Below are 9,966 nucleotides of genomic sequence, written 5' to 3'. Positions count from 1 at the left end.
GACAACTGCTGCTGCTGTGGGGATTTCGTGCCACTGGCTGGGCTGTGAGCAAGTGGTCACCGGGGTTGTTACAGGTTCCGCTGTGCCACCATGACACAGTTAAACAATGTCTGTGTGATACCTATGGGAAATGGTAACCAGCACTCCACACTGGTGCTAACGGCCGGAGCTCTGGCCCCAAAGTCTGCATCCCGTAGGGCCTCAGAGGGAGGGAATCTACTCATATGACTAAGCTCTTTAGCAGCGAGTGTCCAGCGAAATGACTGGTCCCTTCCAGAACTGTCCCTGATCTGTGCACCTGGCAGAATCACGACTCATGACCGGAGGCTCAGGGTTGGAATAGCAGGAGGCGGGAGGGTGGGGAACCCAACTAAGGAATATGGGGAACTGGCAGAGGTGTAGGAGGAAGCCTAGAGCTAAGATAGCAGGCGGTTGCAGTCGGGCTTGAGGGGCATGGGCAGAGCAGGGGCGGGGATAACAGGGGCCTGCGGGTCAGGATTGAGGGCATAAGCAAAGCTTCTGGGGGGAGGCCAGGGCTGGAATAGCAGGGGGACTGTGGGTCAAGACAGAGGCCTAGATCCCCATGGAATCCCAACTTTCTACGTATGGCAGGAGAAGAGCAGGGGACGCACCATCATTGCTGAACACCTTCCCACAGTGAGCACAGAAGAAGTGCTCCGGGTGCCAAGTCTTGTCCATGGCCGTCAGGACTTTCTGCAAAGAGAATGAGGTGACTAGGGTGTGCGCTATGGGCAGAGAGCTACAAGGGGCGAGGAAAAGCAGCCTCCTGGCTAATCCAACCAGGAACCTTCCCTGGCAGGAGTTAGAACCAGGAGGGCAGAGCCAGCTCTATTTACCTCCAGGATGGGCGCGGCACAGTAGGCACAGCGGGGGGAGAAGAGCTGGTGATAATCCTCCTGGCAGTACGCCAGTCCGCCTCGCTCGTAGAAAGCGGTGGAGCCGATCTCCTGTCCACACTGGGTGCAGGTGAAGTGCTCGGGATGCCACGTCTTCCCCAGAGCAGTGATCATCTAGAGACAGGACAAAACCCAGGAAGTCTTTGCCCAGAGAATCTCCGCCACTGAGCCCATTCAAATTCACGGGGGACCCAGCAGTCTGGGGAAGCCATGATAGGAATAGGGACCCTCGCATGGTCCTAGAGGTGGTGGCTGAGACAGCAGGAGACTCAGCTGTTATAGGACTTTTTGGCGGGAAAGAGATCCCCTCCCCTAAAGGAGGGATGGGGGAAACATACTGTCCGACCAAGCAGATCTTATAGCTCTGAGCAATCAAGAGTGGAAGGATCCAACCCCGGTGAGATAGAGGGACACGCAGAGAGACGGACAGACAGCCGCAGGCTCCATGCCATCCCCTCTCACCTTTCCAGCGATGGGTTTGCGGCAGGAAGCACAGTCGCCCTTAGGCACGGCAGTGATGCCAAGATCCTGCAGCTCTTGCGTCAGGTCCCCCAGCATGCTCTCAAGGGTGCTGCCGGTACTTGGCCCCACTGCGGACGGCCCCTTAGCACGTTCCGGCTCCGCGGCAGAACCCACCGCTGAGATCTGCCACAAAGGAGGAGACGAGGCCGTGAGAATGTTCAGCTTCATGTTCCCGCCAGGAGCTGTGCCCTACAGCTCCCGCCTTTTCCCCTCACCTAGGGAGCTGTTTCTACTGCACATGGGACCCCCCAACGCCAGGCTTTGCCATTGCCAGCTGGAACGTGGGACAGGGGCAATACCAGGTTGCCAATGGCACCAATGGCGCCATAGTGCCGGGCCCACACTCAGAAGGGGCCCCAGCGCCCAGACCATGGCCCTGCTCCCCTACTCCACCTGCGTGCCATCCCGAGGCCCCGGCCCCACTGAGTCTCTTCCCCCGCGAAGGCCCCGCCCACCACTCGCTCCTCTCCACCCCTTCCCGCCCCATGCAAGTGGTGGGCAGGACCTCAGGGGACGAGGCTTGAGCGGGGGTGTGGTCTCAGGGCAGAGCAGGCGCAGAACGGGAGGGTGGGGCCATGAAGCTTTGCGAAGTGGTGCCCCTGGTTCTTCTGGAGGAGGGGGTTGCGTGGCCAGGACTCACCTTGGACTGCATCTGGCCCAAATGGGATAAGAGCTCATCCAGTTGTTGAGCGGCCGTCGGGGGAGGAGGGGAAGGAAGCGACAGCTGCGGAGTTGGAACCTCACTGCGGGGGGAAGAGAGACATCCATGTCAAAGAGAGCAGGTCACGGCTTCTACCCCACCATGAGCCTCCTTTACCCAGCTCCCAGCAGCCAGACCCTCCCTGCCACCATCAGGAACACCAAAGCGTTCACTGGAAGCACGGTGCCCACCCCAGTGAGCATGGAAGTAGAGCAGGGTGTGAGGGACACCCCTAGAGAAGGGAAACAAACGCATCTCCCCATCATCAGTGATCGTCTGACCCCCAGAGCAGATGCTGGGTGTTCCTGTTCAGGAACAGAATTAAGATAAGCTGAATTGAGGGCACTTTAATTCTGAACGAGAGCATCCACACAGGGGTTTAATGAGGTTTAACTAACCCCCTTTAAAAGATCATTTAGATGAGCTTTCCTGAGTGTCCCCATGTAGACAGGCACTAAATACAGTCAGGGACTTGTGAGTGGAGGGCAGGACAGGTGGGGATATATCTGGGGAGGGAGCTGTGGAGTTTAGGGAAGGCGTCCCCCAATAGCCAGTCAGCAAGCAATGGCCCACTGAACTAGTAGCAGGGAGGGAGGGGTGGAGTCAGTTCTGGGTGCTTGGAGCGGGAGGAGTATAACCAGCAACTAGTGGAGGAGGAAGGAGAGGAAAGGATTAGTAACTGGGGAGAGGGTCAGTGGAGAGGTGGGGGGGGTATTCTACCCAGGTACCACCCCTTAGCCAAGTCATGCCCATACACCTAAATACCACCCCCTTAGCCAAGCCACTCCCACACACCCAGGTACCATCCTCTTAGCCAAGCCACTCTCACACACCCAGGTACCATCTCGTTAGCCAAGGCACACCCACACACCCATGTACCATCCTCTTAGCCAAGCCACACCCACACACCCAGATACCACCCCCTTACCAATCTAGAGACCATCCCCTTACCCAACCTGGCCTACAGACTCCCCAGCCCCTTAACCAAACCCTTCTCACACCCCAAGTACCACCCACAGACTTCCAGTAGCTGGCTATTTCTTGTACAATGGTCAGCAACGACTTAAAGAACAATGTGATATTTAAATCATTACTAAGCTCCTGATTCAACTATTTTAATCAAAGTGTGCAAGGCCTTCAGGCTAGAGGCCTTTTTGCCATGTGTACAGCAGTTAGCGCAATGGGGTGATCCTGATTGAAGCCTCTGCTACCCCAATACAAATAAATAATTAACCCACTAGTACAGTTCCCTCCTAGCCCATCCTGTGGGCTTCACACCGGGCAGCACAGGGAGCCGAGGAGGCTTGGGCACACAGGTACCAACTGGTAGCTTGGTTCAGTTTTGCTGCTCTGTGGTCACTACTACCAGTCCACTGGTAGTAAGCAGAGCTTGTGGATTCTCTCCACCTTCTGTGGGGGGTGTTAAGCCTGTTGATTTGCATAATGGCAGATCCACTGGTAACTCCTCTGCACCACCATGTCACCAAACCCCTCCTCCACACTGGCAGTTCTGCCATGTTTAGACCCGTCTATGCCCTGGAATGGGGCATCATTCGGTGTGTCCCCCTGCCTGCCTGCAGACTCAGCCCTGAATTGGGTCCTGTTCAGACTGAGATGGGCACAACCAGAAGGGTTGGAAACTTTTTTGACCCATGCTTAGACCCTGCAGAAACTGACGAGGCCACCAGAGAAGGGCTGGTATGGGCAGTACCACTGCAAATCGGCTCTGTCCGGCCGTGGCAGGGGAGCAGGATGGGTTACTTTTTCATTAAGCATTAAGCAGTGGTGAGGAGATACAGGTGGGTGTCCTGGAAGGATCAATAAAACAGCTTTCCCCCCTGATACAGCATTTACCTGTAGACATTTTTGCCATCTGATTCCTGGAGCCGAGTATTTAATGCAGGCTGTACCTGGAAACACAAAGAGCAAGGGATATACAAATAAAGCAGCCTCTTTCCCTACACCCAGTCCAGCTATACTGTATTTCCAGATCCTGCCTCACTGTGAACATGGCTAATTAAGGAGAATTAGTGGTTAACTGATCATCTGGAAATCCCTCCTTCACTCTGGGCATTCTCCTAAATTATAGGCAGGAGGGGCTGGATGGGCCCGTAACATCTCTAGGGCACAGATACAACTGTCTGCATGGGACAATCTTCATGTGCTGAGTTCTGCAGGGTCTCAGCCTTCCTGTTGTAGAGGATGGATTTCTGCCGGGTACTTTGTGTGTAGGCAGCCCTTGCAGGCACTGATGGGAATACCTTACGGGTCCCTGAGTTGACTAGCTTCTCGTTCTGGACAGTGCCTGTCTCGGGCACTGCTGCGGCCGGTCTCTGCTCACTGGAGCTGTGTGTCAGAAGGCAATAGCCCCCTTTGGGCTCCTTAGAGCTTTGTTCCAGTTCTTCCAGCAAAGCATCTGAACAAAAAAAACCAGTTAGAGACAAACAATATAAACTGCGCCCTCCACACCGGACACATAACACTTCCCCCAGCGTTCTCCCCCCAGCGCTCTCTCCCCACACTAGCACCTGGGCCCCAACCTGCCGCAGGAGGAGTGCCCCTCCTCCGGACCCAACTCAGCCTGTGGCCTGGACCTGCTGTGGCTGGAGCAACGTGGCCCCAGACATGGCTGGCCTGCTCCAGCCGCACTTGGGTCTGGGCTGCTCCAGGGTCAGGCCGCACTGCGCCACACCAGCCATGCCTGGGGCTGGGCCGCTCTGGCCGTGTCGGGTCCAGGGCTGGGCTAAGTGGGGGCCAGGGGAGTCCCCGGGTGGGTGGCGCTAAATAGGTTGTTGCACAGCCGCGCGGCTTACAGGGAATTTTGCTATAGATCATGATCAAGTCTCCGCCTAACCTTCTCTTGGATAAGCTAATTGGATTGAGCTTCTTAAGTCTTTCATTCAGGTTTTCCAGACCTCGAATCATTCTTATCTCTCTCTTCTGATGCTGTATCTGCCACAACACCCATAAGAATCACCCAACATTTAGGTTGGTGTTTGCCAGAGAGCCTAAGGATGTTCAGCACCCAACTGCCACTGAAAGTGAATGTGAGTCTGGCACCTGAAACCCTAAGGGTCCTTTGGAAATCCCAGCCTAAAATATCTAGGTTGAGGGGCAACCCGAGAAAGTAGATATTACTGATGTATTGATGTAGACAGTCAGCTAAATGATCTTACTATCAAAATGTACATAACAAATTGCATGTATTCCACCGCCTCTCTTTTCCCCATCCTGTGTGTATGTTATGCAAGAGGGTGTCAATGGCAGCCATAAATCATAGACCAGGTTGAGGCTGATGGCTGTGTTCATCACCCTTCATTCAGGCTAGATGGAAGGAGCAATTAAGGCCTTTCTATGTAGTGATAGTGAGAAACAGTAGAAGCCACCATCCAAGGCTGCAGGAAAAGTTCTTGAGCCAGAACTAAGTTAGGGAGAAAGAAAATGGTTTCCCTGGGACTGACTGAAAACAAAAGGACCAGGGAATTGTTTGGCAAGCTGTGTGTGTGAGCGAGAGAAGAGAGGCAATAAGCGAGAGAAGCCAGCATGAACATAGCCCTGGGAGGAAGGCAAAAGACAGCACTTGTTTGGAGTACTCCCTGGAAATGTAGACTTGGATTTCTGAGCAAGGAAACAGTTTCTCATTGTTGTTTTTCTATAATGTGCAGGGAAATGGGACTTTGTGTCCATTCTATGTAGATGAACAGGATTGCACCAAACAACAGACCTGATTCACAGCTCTGATTTCTCATCCTAACGGAAACAAGTCAGCAAGGCCCGGAATATTGGTTAAACGTTTGGGCCATGTGTCCTTTTTCTCCTTAGCTGGTAAGATCTTTGGAGCAGGGACCAATGCTTTGTTTATACCAGGGCTAGCACAACGGGGCCTCCTTTTCAAGTCTGTGGTTTCTCAGTGCTCCTGCAATAACAAGACAGCCAGTCTTGTGGCTAAGGTACCAACTTATAGTTCAGGACACGTGGGTTTGATTCCCAGCACTACCACCATCCAGTGTGACCTTAGAGAAGTCACCTCACCCTCCTGTCACTCTTCTTTATATTGGGCATACAGCTAGAGGCCCCAATCAGGGAAACTTTGTGCTAGATGCTGAACACTCGGATAATGAAAAGACTCAAGATGCTTTCAGTCAAGACATCTGGTGGATCTAGCCAACAGGTGGCGCATGTGCTGACCCAGTAGCTTCTGCCACTGGCCCACTGGATGACCTTTGGCAAGTCACTTTCCCTCTCTATGCCTCACTTTCTCCATCTTTAAAATGGGGGAAATCATACTGCTTGCCATCATAAATCATTTTGAGATCTACTGATGAGAACTGAGATAGACAAGTTTGGTATTATTATTGCGATCGGTGTAATAAGCAGCAGTCCCAGCACACCAGCTGTGTATCAATTGTTTCTTAGGCATCGCGGCAGGAGATTTAAGAAGAGACATGAAGGTGCCTCAGCTTTCTGTCTGTTTCATTTTGTGGCAAGGAGTTCCACAGTCTAATTAGGGCCTGTGCGGGAAAGTATTTTCTTTTATCCATTTTGAACTTGCCAACTTTTAATTTCACTCAATGCCCCCTTGTAATAATACTCCCCTACCTACCAGGGGTGTTTTGAAGATAAATCACGTATCCGTGAGGTGCTCGAATACTACAGTGATGGGAGTCAAATAAGGACTCAGAGAGATAGTAAAACCCATCAGACTGCTGGGTTGTGCAAAGCCAATAAGACCGATCTTCCTAATCTGGAAACAGGCCCCGGGTGCTGAGCAGGCACTTCTGAAACATTGCTACTGCCAGGCTGGATCAGACCGGACAACAATCTAGGCCAGCACTAGGCACTTAACAGGAAGGTGCAAGAAACTTCTTATCCCTAGTGGTTAGAGGCTGGCCTAAATACAGAAGCAAGAGGTTTAATATCGCTTTCAAAAATGTATGCAAGCACCATTATAAGCAGAACATCCAGTTATCGATCTGTGTCCAATCCCTTTTTGAGTCCTGCTAAGTTCTTGGCCTCACTTACATCTTGTGGCCAGGAGTTCCACAGTCTGCGTGGGAAAAGATTTTCTTGTAACCATTTTGAACTTGCCACCTTTTAAATTTCACTCACTGTCCCCTTGTCCTTCCATTATGAGTCAGCGTGGGGGTGGGCAGAAACCACACCCAACAGAGCCTCTGAATCATCACCTCCCGCCCTTTTCTTTCCATCTGTGTGATGACCGTCCCTTGTTGAGATTAGCAACCCTCCACACCAGTCTCTCTATCTCATTATCATGTCCTCTTGATACATCATTATCAGACATCTCCCTCTCAGTCATCACCCAGCCTTTGGTATCACACCTCCATCTCCAGTTAGCCTTTGCTAACTCTCTGCATTTCCTGAAACTCAGTAGCAACTGTTAGTTCCAGACTCTGGTGCAGTCTGCCCGCCTCTCCAATGCCCTTAGTAGCACACAACTTCATTGTAACCACCCTCCAGGCACTGCTTTAACTGGGAAGAGAGGGGTCATGCTGCAAAGGGTATATTAGAGTTACAGCCCCTTCTATTTCATCTTCTAAATTTGCAATTCAGGGAAGGAACAAAGAGAAGAAGAGAAGATGGAAGATAGAAATCCTCATGCCCTCCTGGTAGCCTGGATGCTATGGTGTCAGTATCAAACCCAATTTGGGGGCCTAACTCAAGAGTCCACTCCTTGCTCGTCCATTCAAAGGGAGGTGCACTTACCCAAGTCGTCCATTGCACAGAACCCTCTCTCCCCTTTGCTCCAAGGAGGAGAGCCAAGATGTGTCTGGTGGCACGATCACAGGGGAAATGAGCGAGAACAACTTTCAGTTCCTCTCTTCAGCCGCACTTCCTCTCTTTAGAGGCTGGGGACTTTTTTCATGGGTCACATGTTTCAACTAAAGCATGATGAACTCAAATCACTGAAAGAACAGGAGGACTTGTGGCACCTTAGAGACTAACAAATTTATTTGAGCATAAGCTTTCGTGGGCTCGAAAGCTTATGCTCAAATAAATTTGTTAGTCTCTAAGGTTCCACAAGTACTCCTGTTCTTTTTGCGGATACAGACTAACACGGCTGCTACTCTGAAACCTGTCAAATCACTGAGAAGGGAAAGCGGGGAGGACTGGCCCAGGTAGAGTCTTACAGTTCTACCACAAAGGTAATCCGGCTGCTTTCTTCCATGTGTTCAGGGCACTCTGCTGACGGAGAGCAATTGTACACAGTGACTCTATCTCTGAACCCATTCTGGTGGGAGTTAATGGGTGAAAAACCCCGATGTCTGTTGAAAGCTAGCAAAGATCCATTATTGATGGGGATTGTAAATTGCTCAAGAAACCACCCTATAATGTTAATATCTTTATCTGTTACCATTTTGTCCCAAGCCTACCCTTTCTGGGGAAGTTCACCACATAGGTCATGGGGCGGAAGTTCCAGCTTCACAGCATTCAGAAAGCTGGAGGAATCTGCACCAAACTAGTTTCCAGCCTACACATGGTACAGAGGTAGCATCAGCATTCTTCATTGCCGATTTCCTTCTGGAGATGAACAATGGTCATGGGGCCATGTAGATTATAATAGATCTAGCATCAGCCTTTGATACCTTTCAGTCTGTGGTGTTGCTGACAAGCCTGTGACACCTAGCATCTGATAGATAGCGAGGCACTGGGAAAGCAAGGAAACTGCACGGTCCAGATCTGATGGAAAGGACACATAGAGAATGCAATCAGTCTGGCTGGTTAGCTGGGGACAAATCAATGAACCATTAAGGAGAACAATAGGTCTTTGAAGACGCTAATCGTCCACCTTTCTTTGACTCATGGCCGCTTTGACACTGCAGGATTCTGTCTGGTGGACGTTCCCCAGATGCAAACACTTTTGTAGTTCAGATGCATAATCAATATTCCTAACTTTTAAGACTGGGAGTGAGATGATTGGAGTTCGTTATTCACTGAATCCCCGCCCAGGATGACTTCTGAAAACATATAAGAAACAAAGACAAAGGTGGGGGGGAAGGACTGAGCCAAGGCGAGAGGGTGTCTGGCCTGTGAAAGAAATACCTGGAGTTTTAAGCTGCAAGCAAAGGCAGCTTGCCTTCAAGATACTCTGCACTCTGCCTAAAACAACATTTAGGGTGAGAAATTTTTAGTTATACCCAAAAACAACGAGGAGACCTTGTGGCACCTTAGAGACTAACAAATTTATTTGGGCATAAGCTTTTGTGGGCTAGAACCCACTTCATCAGATGCATGGAGTGAAAAATACAGTAGGCAGTATATGTATTACAGCACATGAAAAGATGGGAGTTGCCTTACCAAGTGGGGGGGGGGGGGTCAGTGCTAACGAGGCCACTTCAATCAAGGTGGAAGTGGCCTATTCTCAACAATTGACAAGAAGGGGTGAATATCAACAGAGGGAAAATGACTTACATTTGTTAGTCTCTAAGGTGCCACAAGGATTCCTCGTTGTTTTTGCTGATATAGACTAACACGGCTACCCCTCTGAAACCTAGTTATAACCAGTTTCTTTAGTATTAAGTTTAGCTGGCATATTTTTTCATTTGCTGGGTAATCTGCTTTGATCTGTTCGCTATCCCTTATATTCACTTAAAATCTATCCTTTGTCGTTAATAAACTTGTTTTCGTTTGCTCTAAAACCAGTTTGTGGAATTGGTAACTGGGGGCAGAAGCCGCGCAGATCTCCCTCCACAGTGAGGGAGGGGGTGAATTTCATGAGCTGTACAGTTCTCTGTGCAGCACACGACGATACAATTCGTGGTTTACACTTTAGAGGGGGTGTGCACTTGAGTGCTGGGCGATTCCCTA

The 9,966-nt window shown here is 50.7% G+C and overlaps 1 protein-coding gene across 1 annotated transcript; it reads right to left on the bottom strand.

Moving 5' to 3' along the window:
• Positions 1 to 558: 558 nt before the first annotated feature.
• Positions 559 to 7,965, bottom strand: LPXN (leupaxin). Its single transcript, XM_034762168.1, has 7 exons — positions 7,864 to 7,965; positions 4,401 to 4,555; positions 3,994 to 4,049; positions 2,080 to 2,182; positions 1,380 to 1,562; positions 858 to 1,031; positions 559 to 714 (listed from the first exon to the last, which is right to left on the bottom strand). The coding sequence occupies exons 1-7, from the start codon at positions 7,874 to 7,876 to the stop codon at positions 574 to 576; spliced, it is 825 nt and encodes a 274-aa protein (XP_034618059.1). The 5' UTR covers positions 7,877 to 7,965; the 3' UTR covers positions 559 to 573.
• Between the last annotated feature and the right edge of the window lie 2,001 nt (positions 7,966 to 9,966).

This window comes from Trachemys scripta, chromosome 2 (genome assembly GCF_013100865.1).
Source record: "Trachemys scripta elegans isolate TJP31775 chromosome 2, CAS_Tse_1.0, whole genome shotgun sequence".
NCBI lineage: Eukaryota > Metazoa > Chordata > Testudines > Emydidae > Trachemys > Trachemys scripta.
Note: the sequence above shows the minus strand (reverse complement) of the source record. Positions and strands in the feature narration are given on the sequence as shown.

Excerpts from the sequence above, each read along its gene's own strand:
- LPXN (XM_034762168.1), bottom strand. Across the intron at positions 1,563-2,079 it reads TGGGCCAGATGCAGTCCAAG|ATCTCAGCGGTGGGTTCTGC; the intron begins GTGAGTCCTGGC and ends CCTTTGTGGCAG. Across the intron at positions 715-857 it reads GTGCCGCGCCCATCCTGGAG|AAAGTCCTGACGGCCATGGA; the intron begins GTAAATAGAGCT and ends TTCTCTTTGCAG.